We start from the raw sequence: 21,636 nt of genomic DNA, 5'->3' as shown, positions 1-21,636 counted from the left end.
AACATTTTCATTTTCTTTTATCTAGTTTCCTTTATTGTAAGAACTTAGTATATAACATACATAACATATAAAATGTATTTATCAACTGTTTATGTGATCAGTGAGGCTTTTGGTCAACAGTGGGCTACTGGTAGTTAAGTTTTGAGGGAGTCAGAAGTTACACGTGGATTTTCAACTGCATGGAGTCAGCATCCCAACCCCCAAGTTCAAGGGTCAACGTATTTTCAACATTCTAGTCTGAGACAATGCTACTTTAATACAAAACAGATGAAAACTTGAACAGATATCTGTAAATTTATATTTTTACAGCAGAGGAGCAAACAGCTAAAAAAGCAGGAGCCGAAGTCTCTTCCTAAAGCCAGGTCTTTAAATACGGAGTTTTTATCTTCTCTAAACATTATTATTATTCAGCCAGTAACACTGAACACACTCATTTCTTGACCTAACAAAATTTATGACACTTCATGGCTTCTGAATAACTTTCTCATAGCCCAAATATATTTTATGAACTCACCTAGGTTAATTTTATTCTCAAATTTCCGTAAGACCTTGTCTGCTGGAGTAGATATTTTGGCCAAATTGTAGTTGGAAGTCTGCTGATTTGTCTAGAAGAAATAAGTTCCAGAGTTGAAGGCACTAGTTATAAATACAGACCTAAGATTAGTTATTACATGTCTTTCTCCTTAGCTAACAGTTAACTATCAGAGCATCAATACTTGAAGGAGTACCCTAAGAAAAGGTTAAGAATCAATCATGTTTGCTCAAGAAATTTTTTAAAAAGACATTTGAAATAGGACAAAGTTACTGGCTAAAATGAAGAGTCTGTATAATGTGTATTTCTTAACCTCCCTACAATATATTCCTTATTATAAATAACAAATTGTAATTAAATCCATTTTTTTAATTCAACTGTTAATAGACTTAGAATTTGACAATGTTCATTTACCTCCAAAACGTATAATGAATGGCTAAGGCCAACATTAAACTGGTTCTAAGAATTTCATTTTGGGCCCATTGTCTTAAGAAAGGGAAAGATCAGGCATGAGGCTTACCACTTACACTGGCGCTATACACAAACTAAAATAATAACAAAAAGAAAGAACCCTTATTCAAAGGGAGTATAGTACAGATAAAAAGGGCTCATAACAATGACTGATTTACTCTGCGTATCTCAGCTTACAAGTGTGAGGCTGACTGCATAGACCTATGCTGTCTGTACAGACCTATTTAAAGTTTTCTACCAGATACAACTTTAAAAACATTTCTAAGTAGAGATTCACAGTAGAAAACACAGGTAAAATTTTAATCACCTACAATCCCAGCACCCAAAGATAATAGTTAACATTTAAGCATATACACTTGCCTTTTTTTCTATCTTTATTAAAAGAGAATAAACTCTATATTAAAATAGCTCAACGTCTCACCAAAACAGACAAGTGTGAAATTCATCTGGTTATTTTTAAAATGCACTCATTCTTATCCACAATATAGCAATCTTAATATTCAAAGAAATACTGTTGGTTTTTTCCCCCTCCATCTCTTTCAGAAATCTTTATGCTCTAGTAAGATGTACCATGTTAATCCTAAGGCTCTGCAAAATCCTGAAACAGAGTACTTCCAGTTGAGAAGCAGGCTCTACAGTCTGATAACTTGTGCCCGGTACACAGTAGGTGATGGCAGATTCATGTCATTAATATAGTTTTCCACTGCAATGTATTTTATGGCTGCATAATATCCCATCGTGTGAAATCAGTCCCACAACAAATTTAGTCAAGCTTGTTTCCAGTGTTTCTCTATAAACAATACTGGAGAATCATTCTCATAACACCATTCTTGGCACAATCTTAAAAGAATTGCTGAATCAAAGCATTTATTTTATGTTTTAAAAGCTTTTATCACATACCAGTTTATCCTCTAAATAAGTAGTTATTTACTCAATCAGCAATTATAGATTTTGCATCTTGGTCAGTTTCATAAGTGAAAAAACAGCATTTCTACATATTTAACCTGCATTTTTAAATTACTAAGGAAGCGGAACTTTCTCTCCATGTTTCCTAACCATTTGTAGTGAACTGCCTATTTGCATCTTTTCCCATGCAGACTTTAAAGCTCCTAATCTTACCATAATTTAAATAGTTTTTAAAATGTACTATGAAAAGAACCTACATCCAGGAAATTATCAGAAATACAAAAAGGATGAAGAATAAAACTCGTTAAAGGTTGGGGCTACAGGGCAACATAACCTGAGGGAAATCTTCCAATTCAAGTCCAGAACAACAAAAAGTCCTTTGAAAAAAGAAGACATAAATAACATAAAGATGTATACAATCATTTGTAAAATACCTGTGGGTTACTCCTTGCATTTGAGATACAACCTTTGGTGAGTTTTCCAACTCCATCATCCCAATCCCAGTCGTCTTCATCATACTCCTCCTCCTCTTCCTCCTCCTCCTCCTTCTCTTCCATATCATCTCCACCCATCTTCTCAGGCACATTCTTCTGCAGATCTTCAAACAGAATATCTTCCTCTCTGATGGTCCTCAGGTCAATGTTTTCACTAGAAATAACAATGTGCAGCATGTTTCCACATAACTCTAATTGGATTTATACATGCAGCTATTTGTGATATAACAGACTAAATTTATACCAATAAATCTAAAAGTTTTCCTCTCAACATTATCTCCCAATAAACTCAAACTTAATACCAGGTTCTGTTTTTCAAAGTGTCATTCCCATTGTTTGCTTATTCTCCAGGTCCTACTAAAGAAGAAGTACATCAGGTGTTAAATCACTTCGGCCTTAATGAAGTCAGGATTTACATTGTCATTTTCTCTGCTGAATGAATGCACTCTGACCAGTACACCAGACCCAACTCCAGGAAAACCATTCACAGATATGTCTTAAGAGTCAATTGGGCGAAAGCTTTCTGACAAAATTTGGGACTAAGTCTAAAGCAGCCTTACCTTGAACTCAATACCACTCCAACAAAAGAAGCTGTATCAAGATTTGTGCTACACAAAGAACTTCAAATCACCCCTATTCATAAAAGGGAAGGAATGGTGAACATAAGCACCACAAATGAGTGGTGTAATTCAGAGCAGTCTGGGTGTAATTCAGTAAGAGAAGTGGTGATTGTCAAACCCAGAGATCAGGCCCAGAGTAAATGGAGCACAACCAATAGGGTGTTTTTCTGCCATGTGAAAATTCAGAGCCAGTGCTACCAGATCTTAGTTTTTCAAGAGAAGCCAGAAGTGTGGACTTTTAAATCTCCCACTTAACTGGTACATTTAATTTTAACCAAACACTGTGCATACCAAACAAAATATGTCTGCAGGTCAGATTCAACAGAGGTCCCACCAGTTTTGATCACTCATGTAGAGAACAAACACAGGAACCACATAGAACCCTGATAATGTGAACTACCAGCTTAAAAACGGTCAGACAAGAGTTCAGTAAATTCAGGTGATCAATCCTGATTATTAATTAGCCACAGCTCAAAGGGTTCCAAATCTCCATGAACATGGGTGGGAAGAGAATAATCATCAAACACCTGCTATTTACTACGATTTTGTAAACATAATCCTTAATTTGATCCTTTAATTGCCAACAATCTACAATGGCACATTAAAGTTATACCTCATTTGTTTGTTGTTTTTCTTTAATTTTTTTTTAATGTTTCTTTATTTTTGAGACAAAGAGACAGAGCATGAACAGGGGAGGGTCAGAGAGAGAGGAAGACACAGAATCTGAAACAGGCTCTGGGCTCCGAGCTGTCAGCACAGAGCCCGATGCGGGGCTCGAACTCACAGACTGCGAGATCACGACCTGAGCCAAAGTCGGACGCTCAACCGACTGAGCCACCCAGGCGCCCCAAAGTTATACCTCATTTGTACCAGAACTTCTCAACCTTGGCTGGACAATTCTTTGCGGTGGGAGGTCGTTTTCTGCCTTGTAGGATTTTAGCAGCATCTTTGGCTTCTACCTACCCAATACATTATGCTCTCCCCCCACCTCCCAGTGGAGTGGACCCTGGAGTGTGGCAGGGTCACAAAGTCCATTGGCTTATCTTCACAATATCCAGTGATGGATGGTAAACCAGTGTATACCCATTACTGCCAACTATTTACCAGCCACACTGGGCTGTTTCTTCTTCCTACTTCTTCCCTAAAGCCTTTTATATGGTTATCTGGAAACATAAACCTGGAATGCATCTGAAATAAAATCTTCTTGTTTCTCTGACTAAATCTTGTATAACCTTTCAGTATTAGATTATCATCATTTGGTCAGGAAAGTCTCCCATCTTCTTCACTCCTTTTTCCTTTGTACTACTTACCCAATTCTAATACAAATAATTTGTCCAATTATTTAATGTTTCCCCTCCTATCATGTAAGCTCTGTGTCAATCAGGGTGGTGTTTACAATGTATCCCTACCCACTAACACTAGACCTGGCACACAGAAAATGATCAACATATTTTTACTGGAAAAAAAAAAAATCCCCAAATGACTACTAAAATCTACATGTAATGAATCTTTACTGTGAATATAAAGTAAAAAACGTTTTCTTGGAATTCCAAAGGAACTCTCATGTTTCATGTAGGAGTTATCCTGAAATCCTTTTGCCTCACATCCCACAGCCAATCTACCACCAAACCTTGTCACTTCTACCTCCAAAACATATCCCGTGACCCTATCTCTAGCTCCCCTCATGTTTGAACTGAATTACTTTATCACTTTTGAACTGCTTCCACTCATGCCGTCTACAACCATCCTCTCCATAACAGAGTAATTCCTTTAAATCATAAATCAGATTGTCATTCCCCTAGTAAAATCCCTCCTATGGCTTTCTGTTAAGACCTAGAATATCCCAACTGCTTATCATCCCTTATAAGGCTTATATGATCTGGCCCCTTCTCACTTCTACATCATTACCTAGCCATCTTCTCAACTTCCTGTGCTGTGCTCTAGGTACACTGGCCTCTAGCCCTTTCTTTCACAGCCAAGAGTGATGTCAACGTTGGGCCTGCGCATTGTTGTCTCCTCTTCCTGAACTGCTGTTCCCTCTGCTCCTCCTGAGGTTAGTTCCACATGTGGACTTAACTCATCCCTGACACTGTCATTAGTCTACCAACTGATTTTAATTATTTGCATTGAGTATATTATCTGTGGGTTTTTTTTTGTTTGTTTATAAAATATCTCTATGTACTTAATTGTCTGCCCTCCTTCCCAAATAGAAGGTAAAATTCAAAGACTGTAGGGACTTAATCTTTCTTGTTCACCACCATCTCCCGCGCCGAGGACAAAACCTGGCCCACGACAGGTGCTCAAATATTTTTTGAACGCCAAATGCAGTTAAAGACTAAAAATCTACGTTTCCCAACCACTGTCTCCAACTCTGCCTCTCAGCGAGGCTAGCCAATCTGGAACTCCCTTGACAAGTGGCTTTCGTGAACTCTGGCGCAAAGTGAGATTAAAAGACCCGGCTGGCATGGAGAAAGAAGCAAAGGGCTGTGGAGAGACTACTCCGAATGAAATACCTGTCTCCCTCAAAAGCCCGAGGCTGCCCGCGGCGGCGGAGACAGCAGAATCCTCACGGAGTCTGTGTGCCCAAAGGGGCTCGCCCACCTGTCCGAGGAATCCGCGTCGTCGAACTGCCCGGGAACCACCCTACTCATCAGCAGCCGCCGGTAGTCCATGACGGAAACGTGCAGAGCCTCGGCGCCCCTGGAGGCCGTCCGCCCCGCGTTGGGACGGAAACCGCACAGAGACAGCGCTACACGCAGCCCATCCAACCCCCTCTGGGCAGATGCCCGCCTATCAAACTGCTCAGAAGCTCCAACGCCAAAAGCGAACGCCACGTGCTATGAGAGATAAGGACCTACAACCAGGACAGCTAGGACGGCCCTGACCGGAACTCCCGCCCGACCGGAAGTCTCAATCCTGACGGAAGTCCCGCCCTTCCCCCAGCCGCGCCCCTGGGGCGTGGGGCGTGGCGCAGGGCGTGGGAGCCCGCCTGGAGTTGTAGCGAGCCGAGACTGGCTAGGGCGGTGGGCGGGCGTCACACAGGGCCGTTCCAGCGCGCCCGTGTGCCAACTGCGAGTTTTTCAAAGCCTTCGGTGGATGAGGTCGTAAAGCGTTTTTCTTTCTCCCGCGAAACCCTGTGCGGAAGGTGGAAGCGCTAAATCCTTACAGCGGATCCAAGAAGCTATGGACCCTGAAAGTGAGCACACTTTTTAGACTTGAAAAGTTTGGTGCATTGTTTTGAGGGAAAATGAGAGGAGTGATTTTTAAAATGTTTGTCATACAACTGAGAGAATTTTAAAACTAGAATGTTGGTGGTAACTCCAAATGACGACCCTTTTAGCGCCCATCTTAAAACAGCTTTATAATGTTCCTGGAATATCTACCCAAACATCTGAATAAATACTTTAAAAATGTTGGCAAAGACCTGGTAAGGACAGGATGAAAGATGGAAAAAGTAAACCTAACTTTAAAGTAAGTAGACAGATTGCGCCATGTGAACAAATTTACAAAAGTGTAAATGGAAGTTCTAGGTACACCAACAAAGAAATTGAAGAAATAAGGGCCTTGAGTTTTTTTGCGTTTGGAAAACGAAGATTTTTCAGATTCCTTTCACCACAGCCTAGGCAGCATTTATGTGTTCGGAAGGTGGAAAAGGTGAGCATAAAGTTAGGCCTTTCGCTAAGCCCGACTAGCCTGCTTGTCTTACTGGCTTTTTATACTTCAGACGATGGCATGGCTTTGGGAAAACAAATCAAGCCTCAATAAATTGTTCATTAATTCGATAATTCAATAAAATAATCCGGGCAAATAGGTAGCAACTGTAAATTGAGAAGTTTTAATAGAAATAAAATCTTTGGACTGCAGGATTCATTTGATCAGTATTTACTCTGAACAACATTGCTGTTTGCTGCGGTGATTACTGGAAAATCATGAATGGACTCTTCTGGAGGCATTTATAATCTGTAAATACTAACACCCTTGAAAGGGTGGTAAAAGCTAAAACGGTAAAACAAATAGGTGCTGAATTGTAGAGATTTCCCATGTTGCAGGAATTTTTTAGATAGATGAATGGGTATATAGGAAGGCTTTAGGAGAGAGAAGCATTTGCCAGGTCAGACTGAAATAGTAAGGAGTATGATCTGACTAGAGCAGGCAAGTATTGGATAGGTAATGTGGGTCCAGGCTATGGGAGTCCTAGAAAGTCCAGCAGAAGAACTTGGACTCCAGGTGATTGGACATCCTGTCCACTACCATCCCCAACCTGAGGAAGTCATGAGAGTATGGGCCTGTGTGATGGCGCGAGTAGTAGAAAGAAAGCATGGGTTACGAAAAACATTTTTAAAAGAGAAATGGACGGGACTTGGTAATTGGATGGCTCATAATGATGAGCTAGAAGGATACCAAAGGCATCTCCAAGTTTTCAAACCCAGTTGCCTAAGAGAATGGGTGTGGCATAGGAAAGTGGGGGAAACGGATTTACATTGTTGGATTTGACTTGATAATGAGATAATAGAAAGTACCAAGTAAATAGAAAAACAGTATTTTGTGGAACCTAATAGTTCTCTGATAATATTTTGTAAATATCTTTTGATTAAGTAACTGAGAGTTCCCTTCACTTTGAGTCCCAAGTCTTCTAGGGAATTATTGGATAGTAGCCACACATATCGACTTGTTTTTGTCCAAATCAGTATTTGCACTATACAAAGTGACCATGGTATACTCAGACTAAAAAATTTTTTTTCTAATAACTTGACCAATGACATTTTAAAATTTAGGACACTGAACTTTGCTGCTTTCTTAATGTGAGAAGGCATGGGGGACAAAGCTCTCTGTTCACATATACTAATAAACATTAAAATTATGTTTTTTTTTTAAAGAAGACTTTCATCATTCACCAGTTAGGAACAAGGATTATCAAAAAGTTTGCTCATCACCTTCAGATCCTGTGCATTTTGAAGTGGATGCTTCTCATGAAAAATTAGAAAGCAACTTGGAAGCGGATGCCAGGAATGTCAGCAGTCTTTGTCAAGACTTAACTCGCTCAGATTCTCCCTTCTATATGGACACCAGCAGTACCAATTCAGACTTGCCTCAGGTGTGCATTACTTGTAAGTTCTAGGAGGTATAGATGTATTTGGCTTTCACGTTGTCTTCCTCTGAAAATGTCCTCAAAAATGCGAAAAACAGTAAAAGAATCTCCAGTGGAGGCTCAAAGGAGGGGAATACACGGTCTAGTTTTCCCAAAGGTAGAATGTTACAAATAGAGCATTAAACCTGATCCTTTCTAGCCTCCACACAAAGTCCTAAGCATGCAGCCAGGGGGACATGGCCACAACAACTGGGTCACAGAGGCAGGAAAAGAGCCCAACGGGTCAGACATCTGGTCTTGAGCATGTTCTAATATGTCAGCATGCAAATGATTTAGATGTCATTCATGGTATTGACAGAGCCCTGCATGTAAATGACTTTATCTTAATGACAATTACAAGTGTCCTTTCTCATAAACTAAAAAAAAATTATACTGTCCCAAATTGTGATGAATGTTTAACAATTACTAGCAGGAGTGTAGGGAAATAATAGGAATGAATTATTTTGTGCCATATGTAATTGCCTTTTTATAGTTTGAAAATGGACAAATATTGACAATTTCATGTGGGCTAACCCATAAATTGGCATAAACTATCTAAAGGGCTATTTAGTGGGGTGCCTGGGTGGCTCAGTTGGTTAAGCGTCTGACTTTTGATTTCAGCTCAGGTCATGATCTCCTGGTTTGTGGGATCGCAGAGACTGCTTGGGATTCTCTCTCTCCCTCTCTCTGTGCCCCTTCCCTGCAGACATGTGCATGCACAGGCGCTCTCTGTCTCTGTCTCTCTCTCTCTCTCTCTCTCTCTCTCTCTCTCTCTCTCAAAATAAATAAAAACAAAACAAACTGAAGAAACACATCTTTAAAAAAAATAAAGGGCTATTTAGTGAGAGGAAGTTGCATTTTATTTTTAATTCTATCTCAAGGAAGTATGCAAATGAGCTATGTGCAGGATTACCTATAATAAATAAACATCAGGGGTGCCTGACTGGTTCAGTTTTAAGAGCATGTGACTCTTGATCTCTGGGTTGTAAGTTCAAGCACCACACTGGGTGTAGAGATTATAAATAAACAAGTAAACTTTCATGAAAGGCATTATTTAAACACTAGAAGCAACCAAATTTTTACCAATAGGAACCTAGTTAGATGATTGCACAGATGTACAGTAGATATGTAAACCTTAAATATGATAATACAGACACACAGTTGACCCCTGAACAATGCAGCACTTAGGAGTACTGACTCCCCTCATAGTTGAAAAGCTTCATATGACTTGTGACTCCCCCAAAAGTTAACTAATTGCCTACTACGACTAGAAGCCTTACCAATAACAAACAGTCAATTAACACATATTTTGTGTATTATCTTTATTATATACTGGAAAGAAATGTGATTTAGAAAATCATTAGGAGAATAAAATACATTTATAGTACTATACTGTATTTATAAGAAAATCTGTGTAAGTGGACCCGGGAAGTTCAAACCCATGTTGTTGAGGGGTCAACTGTATATTCGGTGACATAGAAAAATGATCACATTGCTTCTCACTGGGTAGTGGGCTTTTGAGTGTTTTTTACTTTCTCTCTTTTTTAAAATGTTCAAGATTATTTTCATAATGATAACTTTTATCATATTTTCATTTATTTTTTTAAGTTTATTTACTTTGAGAGTGCATGTGTGTGCATGTGCATGCAAGTGGGGGAGGAGCAGAGAGAAAGAGGGGGAGAGAGAGAGAGAGAATCCCTAGCAGGCTCAGCACTGATGCAGGCTCCAACTCACAAACTGCCAGATCATGACCTAAGCCAAAGTTAGAGGCTTAACCAACTGAACCACCCAGGTGGCCCCTTTCATATTTCATTTTAAAAGAAAATTTCATCATAGTATTACAGTGTTAGTTAAAGTCTAACATATTATATATATCAAATTGTAAAGAATGAATCTCCTAAATTATGTAAGAGGTTCTCTGTCTTGGAACTCATGGAGTATTTTATTCTTTATAAAGAATTTATAAACCAAAGGAACAACAAGCATATTTTAAAGACAGTATTATCATAGAAGGCTAGAGTTAGAGGTAATCTCTGAAATTCAACAAGTAGTGGAGTTCCAAGAAGTTTATGTAAATATAACATCAATACATGTGAATAGTACTATTTTTTTTAAAGGATATTCTTCTTGGGGCGCCTGGGTGGCTCAGTCGGTTGAGCGTCCGACTTCAGCTCAGGTCACGATCTCACAGTTCAAGCCCTGCGTCCGGCTCTGTGTTGACAGCTTGGAGCCTGGAGCCTGCTTCGGATTCTGTGTCTCCCTCTCTCTCTGCCCCTTCCCCGCTCATGCTCTGTCTCTCTCTGTCTCAAAAATAAGTAAAACCATTTAATAAATAAATAAATAAATAAATAAATAAATAAATAAATAAAGGATATTCTTCTTGATATGTTTAAAATCTAATTAGCAGGAATGGTCTAAATTAGCAAGAAGTCTAAAAAAATGTTTATAAAATATAACTCAGTTTTTATCATACTCTTTAGGTACCTTCAATAAGTGGAACAATGTTATAAAAAGCATGATTGAATAGAAGCTTGTAACCAGTTGACTTTAGTAGGAGATACAAATTTTTTAGAGCATCATTTGTCTTACATGCCTGGTACACTGTTCATAATGAAACCAATGTTTTCCTCAAACATTTAAAATATTACTTAACAAAACCTTTCCCTTAGATAACATTGAGATAACTTTGAGAATAAGTCTTACATAAATTTTTATAGATTTTTATCTATTGGAAATCAGATTTCACCTCATTACTGGAACCCACCCTGTATCTTCACTGTTAAAAGACTTGAATGACAACTACCCTAATAGATCTTTAGACCAGATTTAACAGACTCCAAAGGATTATCAGAGATTTATACATTATTATATACTCATGTTTGTAGTACCACGATTTGACTTACAAAAAAAACTAAAATATTAAAATAGCAAGATACTTGCTTAACGTCATTTAATATCGTGACTCCCTTAGCATGGTTTTACTTTTTAGTAAAGGAGCTCAGATATACAGTAGGGAAGGATACTGGAAAGTACATTCTACCCATGCAACAAAAAATACTAAGAGAAAAGTTACATAGCAATGTACATACACATTTAGAAGAAGCTTCTGATGTTTGTTTAAAGTATTAACACTAATGCCTTTTTTATTATTAATACAGAATGAAATAAAGAATGTAAAAAGGGAAGATGAGTCTAAACTCACACTTGCTGAAGAAATTTATAGCACACTAGATGACCGGTTAGGTGGTGAGTATCTCTCTGTTGGCAATACACAGAGAAACAAGATTTGTGTGTGTACGTGTCCTGTGATAACAGCAATAATAATAATAGCCATGTGCTAATATACACTTTATATGCATGATCACACTCCACAAACAATCCTATGAAATAGGTTTTTTTTTTCTTTTTGAATAAGGGTTGTTTGTATCTACCCAGATGAGAAGCATGAGGCCCAGAGAGTAACATGAGAAGTACAAACCATTAGCAACACATTTGACTATCTTAAAATAAAAAATAATTTCTATATGACCAAATTATAACCAACAAAATTAAAAAAAAAAAAAAAACAAGACACAGACTAAAAACACATGCAATGTATACATTGACAAGATTAGTATCCAAAATAAAGAACTCCGATAAGAAAAAGACCCCTAGAGCTTGATAGACAAACAGGCCAAGTGTACGTATTAGCTTGCTGGGGCTGCCATAACAAAACTCCACAGATCGGGTGACTTCAACTACGGAAATTTATTTTCTCACAGTTCTGGAGTCTGGAAGTCCAAGATCAAGGTGTCAGAAGAGTTGGTTTATCCTGAGGCCTCCCAGATGTCCTTTCTTCCTTATAAGAACACCAGTCATATTGTATTAGGGCCCCACTTTTATAACCTCATTTAACCTTAATTACCTTTTTATAGGTCCTATCTCCAAATACAGTCACACTGTAAGATGCTGGGGGTTAAGCCTTTAGCATGTGATTTTTGGGGAGATTAAATTGAGGCCATAACAGTATCTAACAGGCAGATCACAGAAAAGGAAACCTGCAAGACTATTCAAATGACCACAAAATACCATTTAATGCATACCAGTTTAATATGCATTGGAGGGACATAGTAGAGCAAATAAACTTCTGTGCTTCTTGTTGGAAGTATAAATTGGTACAGCTACTTTGGAGGGTAATTTTGCAATGTCTAGTGAAGTTGAAGGTAACATTTTCTATAATCCAGTGATTCTACTTTGAGGTATGTATATCCAGAACCTAGACAAAAATTCTTAGTGTACAAGGAAACATGTATAAGGATGTTTACTGAAGGTTGTTTTTAACAGCAAAATTAGAAACATATCTAACAAAAAGGGATTAAAGTGTAGTCCTTCAGTAAAATGAACCAAATCACAGATATTTACATGGCTAAGTCTGAAAAGCAAAATTTTAAGTGAAATAAAGACTTTTGTATGGATATATATATATATACGTTTTATGTCTAATATATATGTTACAAATGTAATTTGAGTCTATTTACATACAATTTTAAAGCACGGAAAATAGTACTGTACTGCATATCACCCAGGGTGCTGCATGACATTTTGAAATATTTAGGAAGCTGTGACACTGGACATCTGTTGGACTCCACAAACTACCAGCTTAAGATAGTTTACTATTTCAGTGTAAAACCATACTATAACCCTTTCTATAAAGTATTATTTGCAAAGCTGGGTCTTTGAAGGTTGCTGTGATAAAAAGCAAGTATTGTACAAAAATCAATGTAGAATAGAAAGTGATGGTTGGCATTGTCCTATCTGATTCCAAGATTTGAGACATGTGATACCCAGTAGTGCATCCAAGTAGTAAGTTCAATTGTATGAGAATAAAATAAAGCATTATATTTTTCTTTCAGTTTGTGTGTAATTTTCAAACATCTAAGTTGTTGAGACAAATACTGAAGTTGAGCTTCACTACTTAATAAATGGAACTGTTAGGTATTTCTTTCCAATTCTTGGAAGTTGATATATATTATTTAAGGTACATAATTGAGTAATGAAAGCAGAAAAATATGGGTGGAAAGAATAAATACATACCAGCTTTCGTAGTTATCTCTCAAGAGGGGGAAAGGAGGGAATTTAGATAGAAGGAGGCATCATTAATTAGTTTTGTAACATTTTATTGCCTATTTGCTTCTGATTTTTATCTTTTTAATTTTTAAAATGTTTACTTATTTTGAGGGAGGGGGAGAAAGAGTGAGGGAATGCTGAGCATAAGTGGGGGAGGGGCAGAGAGAGAGGGAGAGAGAGAATCCCAAGCAGGCTCCACAATGTCAGCCCAGAGCTCAACTTGGGGCTCAAACCCTAAGATAATGACCTGAGCCCAAACTAAGAGCTGGACGTTTAACCAACTGAGCCACCTAGGCATCTCTACTTCTGATTTTTAAAAATTTCTTGGGGCACCTGGGTGGCTCAGTCAGTTAAGCATCCGACTTCAGCTCAGGTCATGATCTCGCAGTTTGAGAGTTCAAGCCCTTCACTGGGCTCTGTGCTGACAGCTCGGAGTCTGGAGCCTGCTTCGGATTCTGTGTCTCCTCCTCTGTCTTCCCTACTCATGCTCTCTCTCTGTCTCTCAATAATAAATAAACGTTAAAAAAATTTTTTTTAATGTCTTAAGTCTGGATAACTTGTCATGTTGACAAACACAGCATTTAGAAATAGTGTTCTAGAATCCCAGGTGCACCGCCTACCCAACCTGTGACATTAGGCAAGTAAGTGACTTAACATCTCTTATGTCTCAGTTTCGTTATCTGTAAAACAGGGATAATAACAGTGCCTGGCTCAGGGGATTGCCGTGAGATTAACCAAGTTTATGTGTGTTTGTTATTATACTGTTCATTGTGCTTTTGTATTCTTTGGACACATAATCAAAACATTTTAGAATTACAGTACAACAAAAGAATTTTGAAGATATCTTGGAATTTGTTGTAATGGCATTTGACCAGAATGGTGTACAAACTTTTTTGGTAGCAGTCATTTGAGAACTTCTGGTCTCCATGTAAAATGTAGTTTATTTTGTTTGCTAGCACAAAGCCATGCTGAAATACACTCAATAAAAAAATGTTGACATAAATATAATTTTAAAAAGACTCCCAACAGTTTATTTCATAAATGTAAATATAACTGTTAGCATATAAATGTATGGACAGCTAATTCTTATTTCCATCTTTCTCTTTCTAATGAGATTTCAACATTGGAAATGACTCACAGAATGTACTACCTCAACTAGTTGACCCCAGCATTTCTTCCTTCAGACAATTTGAACCCATTTGCAAATTTCATCACACAGAAGCATTTAGTAATGAAATGATAACATTTCAAAATCTGAAAGAAGGCTTACCTTATACAGTACAACCCGAAATGCAAATTCATGTGTATTATTGTGCAAAAGACACTAATATAAAGGAAGATTCATTTAAGGAAGAAAATTCACTGGGAACTAGCACTTCTACAAATGAAGAGCAATTTGCTCATAAATGTGTCATACAACCTTCTAGAAGTCCACCTGTAGTCCACGGCAGTGGAGAGACAGTGAAATTCATGGAAATGTCACTGGCTAAAAGTGCTGCCACGGAATCTGCCCTCAAACCTAGTCAACCTCAGAGCTTCTGGTATGAGGAAAATGTACCCAGTGATGTTGACAAACCGTTTTACAAAGAGAACGGCTTTAACCAGCTTGATCTGAAAGCTAATTATGCAACAGAGAAGGTAAATTTTGGGGTGGTCAATATAGCTTGTGGAGTATTAAAATATGTGCTTTCAAAAAAAACCCCAAAACTATGTATATAATTTTAGACTTTTCCAAGTACCACTAAATAATCTAATAATCAGCAAGAGGGACATTGCTTCTCTGGGGAAAATACCTTCTAAGATCTTAATCAATTTAGAAACAGATTTTTCTATTAAAATCATGTCCATACATAGAGATTAGCCCTACTGAATGGTCATGTCTTTGAGAACCAAGGCTCTGTCTTACTCATCCTTTTATGTGTCTTAGCATCTACATGGTGCCTTGGCTTTTATATTTGTGAATCAAATTGGCTGGAACTCAAGAGTTTACAGTAAGGAAAAGATTGAGAAGAGGAAGAAGGATGGAGGTATTAAGTTATTTGACAGGAAAATCTTAAAATTTTTCTATCATGAGGGATTTCAGTTAACAAGTATAAAATGTTAGTTTTTCTACCAAAGTGAAAATACTAATTTGTCTTTTGACTTATTGATTCTGGGCATACATGTAGTATCCTAAGAACACTGAAGATGCCACTAGTATAAATTCTATGTGCTCTCTGAAAATTTTTTAAAAGTAATAGTTTTAAGACTTGGTATGGGCAAATATAATCCAAGAATAGTAAAAATAATACCTTTTTATTTTAAGTCTGATGAGAAAAGCTATGACTATTTTTCATTTCCAAGTATGAGCAGTTTTTTTGTTCATTTATTTGGAAGCATTATTTAAAAGAGAACTTTATTTCCCTGTATTGATTCTGGAAAATGGCATTTAAAAAATCTGCTTAATTAGCATTTCTCAAGATTGCTCCTTCCTATTTCCACTGCATTTAGTCATTTTTTCAGTCAATAAATACTTTCTGGAACCTATTCTGTGCTAGGCTCTATGCTATGTGTTGATTATATAATGGTTTTAAAGAATGTGGTTTTTGTCCTCATGAAAGTAACACCTTAGTAGAGGAGACTCACATTAAAGAATCACACAAATAAATGTAAACTTTCAACTATGATAAGGCTCTGAGTGGTTACATATAAAGTGTATGTAAAGTGTAGATAACGTGCTATAGTATTACATATAAACTGTAAGCTGCAAGGATGGTAAGAGCTGTGAATAAAATGACAGGATTCTTACTGTCCTAGTCAGTAAGTTTGGGGGAGGCTTCCGGAAGTAGTGGTCATTGAGCTGAGCTCTGAAGGATAAGTTAGGAGTTAAGGAACTGTGGGTGGGAGAGCATTCCATGCAGAAGTAACATGTGGAAAACCTTGTGGCTTCAGGGAACATGGCACCCACTAGTACCTGACAGAAGCCTGGATTGAAGGAGGCATGTAGTAGATGAGGACGAAAGGTAGCCTTAGGCAGCAAGACCAGATAGTAGAACCTGTAGGCCTCTGTAGGGATAGTTGTTTTTATCCCAGAATGATAGTAAACCATTAAAAGAGAGGTCCAGTGACACCTGAGTGGCTCAGTCAGTTAAGCTTCCTACTTCAGCTCAGGTCATTATCTGGCAGGTTCATGAGTTCGAGCCCTGCATAGGGCTCAGTGCTGACAGCTCAGAACCTAGAGCCTGCTTCAAATTCTGTTGTCTCCCTCTCTCTCTGCCCCTCCCGGGCTCACACACTCTCTCTCTCTCAAAAATGAATAAACATTAAAAAAATACAGGGGTCCAATATCTCTAAGTTCTAGGAAGTTATATAGCCCACCCTTGCAAATATCTTTTACAGGATTTTTAATGTCATATTCATTTCAGTATTTTCTTACTACAACTTACTGTCCTTTGAAAAAGCCCCTAAAACCTGTGTTGTGGGCAGAAAGTCAATGGCAAAACATGTTCGTCTGACATTCTTACATTCACAGGAGTCATAGCAATGAGATAATGGTTTAGCAGGCAATAAAAGTAGTTTTCATTCAGGGGAGCCTGGGTGGCTTAGTCGGTTAAGCACCCAGGTCTTGATTTCAGCTCAGGTCATGATCTCACGGTTGTGGGATCGAGCCCTGCATTGAGCTCTGCACTGAGCCTCATGCCTGCTTAGGATTTTCTCTTTTCCTCTCTGCTCCCCCTCCCTCATGTGTCTGTTCCCTGTCTCAAAAATAAATAACAGCATTTTTTATTTTTTATTTTTTAATGTTTATTTTTGAGAGAGACAAAGTGTGAGTAGGCAAGGAGCAGACAGAGAAAGGGAGATACAGAATCCAAAGCAGGCTCTAGGCTCTGAACTGTCAGCACAGAGCCTGAGGTGGGGCTTGAACTCACAAACTGTGAGATCATGACCTGAGCTGAAGCCAGACATTTAACCGACTGAGCCACCCAGGCACCCAAAATAAATAAATAAACATTAAAAGAAAGAGGTAGTCTTCATTCAGAAGAGGCCTCACAGACTGTAGGGTAATTGATAAATTTGTTTTAATTCATTTGAAGTCAAAGAAAGTACATGTGTTCAGAAAATTTCGCACCATAGAAAGTGGTCAGAGTATCAAAGCTGAGTTTTTCTTTTGTAAAAGTAAATATGATACCTATTATATACCTACTCTTTGTGCTCTGCTATTGGTGCTATATATATACTTAGCAGTTAATACCTAAGTATGTTTGTTAAATAGGTATTATTGGAAGTGGATATTATCATTGTTAGAGTTGAGAAAACCAAACTAGGGACCTAGGACTTAAGGCCAGCTCTGATTTCAAAATTTATGATCTTTATACTCTTTTTCACTTATTTTATTTACTATAAGATTTCAGTGTCTTCGAAAGGAATCCAGAGTTTCGGGGATATTCCTGAGATGTCAGTCAGTCACCAAAAGGAAGTCACAGTGGAGGACATGGACAGACCAGGGACTGTCTCATATTGGTCTCCTGCAGTCATTTCTTGGAGTAGTGGAGCATCTCAGGAGGACAGCAAGGCACCTGACATGGAGCAGAGTTTGGAGAGCTTACAACCTCTGGAAGAGGACATGGCTTTAAATGAAGTCTTACGGAAATTAAAACATACTAACAAAAGGCAGCAAACTCTGATCCAAGACCTGCAGTGTAGTAACAAGTATTTAGAGAAGAAGGTTGAAGAGCTCCAGAGGCAGACTACCAAGCAGCAGGTGTTCGTTGACATAAATAAGCTAAAGGAAAAGATGGAAGAACTAATTGAAGACAAATACAGAGTGATCCTAGAGAAGAATGATACCGAGAAGACACTGCAGAACTTGCACGAGGTTTTGACTAACACCCAAAAACATCTCCAGGAATCTAGGAATGAAAAGGAAACCTTACAGCTCGAGCTTAAGAAGGTCAAGGACAATTATGTTCACCTACAGGAAAGGTACATGACTGAAATGCAACAGAAAGATAAAACTGTAAGTCAGTGCATGGAGATGAACAGAACCTTAAGTAAGAAAGAAGAAGAGGTAGAGAGGCTGAAGCAGCTCAAAGGAGAATTGGAAAAGGCCACCACTTCTGCTTTGGACTTGTTGAAAAGGGAAAAGAAGACCCGAGAGCACGAGTTCCTGTCTTTACGGGAGGAATTTCAGAAACATGAAAAGAAGAACCTGGAAGAACGACAGAAACTGAAATCAAGACTGGAGAAACTGCTCACTCAAGTTAATACTTTACAGTTCATACCTGAGAACGAGAAGGGGAAGAATGCCAAACTGAAGCAGCAGGTCAGCTCAGTAAAACAAGAAAATGTGAGGCTACAGCAGCAGATTGCAGGGAGCGAGGAGCAAAATTATGCCCCTCAGTTTGAGACGGCTCATTTAAAGGAGGACTCTGGGGAGGCAGTGGAGGCAGATATCACAAAGGTATTGTCACAAATTCAGAATCTCTAACGCAGAATTTCAGGAGTTTCTAACAGTCTGCTCATGCATATTTAGATGCAACACTTTGTCAGCAGAAAGAATTATTAACAACGACAAAAAAAAGGGAGAGTGGAAAAGGTACCACAGATTTGGAGAAGCTTCTCCGGTTCTTGGGTACTCACATTAAAGACAGCTACTTCTTGGATACTCACCTAAAGAGGCTATTTCTGGCCTCTTGTGACTATTTTGGTAGAGATGAAAATTAACATGGGAATTTTCTGGGTACCTATGACCAATCATCTGAAGTATCCTTTGAGAAAGGGTTTTCTACGTGGGGATCTCTATGTTTTCATGTCACTTCTGCCTATTCGATGATAAAACTAAATAACGCAATTACGTATTTGGTTTACAAAGTAAAACAAAACTATATTATATCACATATTAATTTTATGAAAGTATACACTTTTTGATTGAGGTGTAATTGACCCATAACATCAGTTTCCAGTTTACAACATAATTCGTTATTTGTACGTGTTGCAAAGAGATCACCACAATAAATCTAGTTAACGTCTGTTAAAAATAACATGAAAGCCTCATAACAGTACATTTGGAGAGGCTGTAATTTTGTATTCTATGCAGTTCAAATGACTTGGTAGATAAGAACCTGGAAGCATGTCCTGGAAGTGATCATTTTCATAAGCCAGAGCACATCTATTTCAGTTTTGAAGCCTTGTCTTGAGATGTTTATAGTATAGGGGCACCTGCATGGCTTAGTTGGTTAAACATCCAACTCTTGATTTTGGCTCAGGTAGGATGTCACGGTTGGCAAGATAAAGCCCCAAGTTGGGCTCTACACTGACAGCATGGAAACTGCTTGGGATTCTCTCTCTCTCTGCCCCTCCCATGTGCATTCTCTCTCTCTCAAAATTAATAAACTTAAAAATATTATTTATAGTACAGCCTTATTAATTCTGACTATTTAGAAAGAAGGCTAATCTGGGGGCACCTGGGTGGTTCAGTTGGTTAAGCGTCTGACTTCAGCTCAGGTCATGATCTCACAGTTCGTGGGTTTGAGCCCTGCATCGGGTTCTGTGCTGACAGCTTGGAGCCTGGAGCCTGCTTTGGATTCTCTGTCTCCCTCTGCCCCTCCCCTGCTTCTGTTCTCTCTCTCTCAAAAATAAACATGAAAAACTTTTTTAGAAGAAGGCTAATTTTTTTAATGATTCTTAGGAAAATATTATCTTATACTTAAAAAATTCTCTCTGTGCTCTTTTCTCCAGAAAGAAGTTAGGATTTTCTATGCCAGTGGTTCTCAAGCTTTAGCATTCATCAGCATTAGGTGTGAAAATGCAAATTGCTGGGGCCCACCTCAGCATTTCTGATTCAGTAGGTGTGCAGGGAGGAGGGTGGTGCTGAGAATGTGCATTTCTAAGAAGATCCCAAGTCTCACCCATGCTGCTGGTCCCAGGGTCACACTTTGAGAACCACTAACCTAAGCAGAGATGACCTTAAGTTTAGCTGCTAACCAAATCATGACAAATTTTGAATTGGTAAACTCTGAATAAGTTAGTACAACTGTACAGAGGTTTATCACAGTATATATTTTTTTTCTTGAATTTTCTTTAAAAAAAAAAAAGTAGTGGTGCCTGGGTGGCTCATTCGGTTAAGGGTCTGACTTTGGCTCAGGTCATGATCTTGCAGTTTGTGAGTTCCAGCCCCACATTGAGCTCACTGCTGTCAGCCTGTTAGCCCAGAGATCGTCTGCCCCTCCTCTGCTCATGCTCTCCCCCAAATAAATATTTTTTTTAAAAAAGGAAAGTTCTTTGTTTTATCTTGACTAATCAATTTCTTTAATATCCCTAAGTCATCCTTACTCTGCTTTTAGTTTTGCTTTTCATGAACTCTAGGTCTGTTTTCTCAAAAGTGTGGTCTGGGAATGTCCATGAGATCAAAAGTATTTTCATAGTAATAGGAAGATGTTATGCCCTTGCCAGTCTCATTTTTTTCACAAGTGCTCCCAGTGGCATTTTCTAGAAACTGTTGATCATTGCTTTTATGGCTGCTCAATGTGTGAAGCAGATGTAAGAATCATGCTGTCTTCTATGAAGTCAGCATTATAGATACTTACAAAAATGTAAAAGATGCCACTCTTTCCACTAATTTTTTCCTTTGGAAAATGTGGTAATTTCATATTAAAATTGTTATTTATGTTGACACAAAGGATTTATTGTTATTTGAATAGATTAGTAAAAATTTTTATTTTATTTTTTTAATGTTTATTTTTGAGAAGGAGAGAGAGAGAGAGAGAGAGGGAACATGCACACAGAGAGTGGGGGAGGGGCAGAGAGGGGAGACACAGAATACAAAGCAGGCTCCGGGCTCTGAGCTGTCAGCCTAGAGCCTGACATGGGGCTCAAACTCATGAACTGTGAGATCATGACTTGAGCCAAAGTCGGATGCTCAACCAACTGAACCACCCAGGTGACCCAGTAAACATAATTTTTAAATGTTCTTAGTCATAATTTCTTTTTTATTTAAGTTTATTATTTTGAGAGAAAGCATGTGCATACACACGCACCAGTGGGGGAGAGGCAGAGAGAGAAAGGAGAGGGAAAGAATCCCAAAAAGGCTCTGCACTGTCAGTGTGGAGTCCAACATGGGGCTCGATCCCACCAACCTGAGCCAAAGTCTGGAGTGGGACGCTTAATCAACTGAGCCACCCAGGCACCCCCTCAGTCATAATTTCTAATACAAAAAATATTGATAGATATAACCCATATAAACAAAAGGCTTTTGGGATTCTTATTAATTTTTGAGTCTATAAAGGGGTCCTGAGAATCAGAAGTTTGAGAACCACAGCTCATAATTTTGTTTTTTTTAAATATTAACATTTATCTCCAATTTCGTTTGTTTTTAATTTTAGAAAGAGAGCATGAGCAAGT

At 38.3% G+C, this 21,636-nt stretch overlaps 2 protein-coding genes across 13 annotated transcripts in view; one reads left to right on the top strand and one right to left on the bottom strand.

Moving 5' to 3' along the window:
• RIOK1 (RIO kinase 1) overlaps window positions 1-5,951 on the bottom strand; it is a 30,195-nt gene extending 24,244 nt beyond the window's left edge. The window contains exons 1-3 of the mRNA XM_015087002.3: window positions 5,625-5,951; window positions 2,344-2,557; window positions 515-605 (exon numbers count right to left, since the gene is read on the bottom strand). Coding sequence (XP_014942488.1) covers window positions 515-605; window positions 2,344-2,557; window positions 5,625-5,695 — 376 coding nt within the window. The 5' untranslated portion in view covers window positions 5,696-5,951. The remainder of the gene's footprint in view (window positions 1-514; window positions 606-2,343; window positions 2,558-5,624) is intronic.
• A 4-nt stretch (window positions 5,952-5,955) lies between these two features.
• Window positions 5,956-21,636, top strand: part of CAGE1 (cancer antigen 1) — a 55,138-nt gene continuing 39,457 nt past the window's right edge. For 2 of the 12 annotated variants that reach the window (XM_027040254.2, XM_027040252.2), the window contains exons 1-5: window positions 5,958-6,219; window positions 7,901-8,118; window positions 11,310-11,397; window positions 14,372-14,895; window positions 17,642-18,697. In XM_027040254.2, the coding sequence (XP_026896055.1) occupies window positions 6,207-6,219; window positions 7,901-8,118; window positions 11,310-11,397; window positions 14,372-14,895; window positions 17,642-18,697 (1,899 nt within the window). In that variant the 5' untranslated portion in view covers window positions 5,958-6,206. The other 10 variants (XM_027040255.2, XM_053223133.1, XM_027040258.2 and 7 more) reach the window with 8 other exon arrangements.

The sequence above is a fragment of the Acinonyx jubatus genome, chromosome B2 (assembly GCF_027475565.1).
Source record: "Acinonyx jubatus isolate Ajub_Pintada_27869175 chromosome B2, VMU_Ajub_asm_v1.0, whole genome shotgun sequence".
Classification (NCBI taxonomy): Eukaryota; Metazoa; Chordata; class Mammalia; order Carnivora; family Felidae; genus Acinonyx; species Acinonyx jubatus.
The sequence above is the reverse complement of the archived record's forward strand: the minus strand, read 5'-3'. Positions and strand labels throughout refer to the sequence as shown.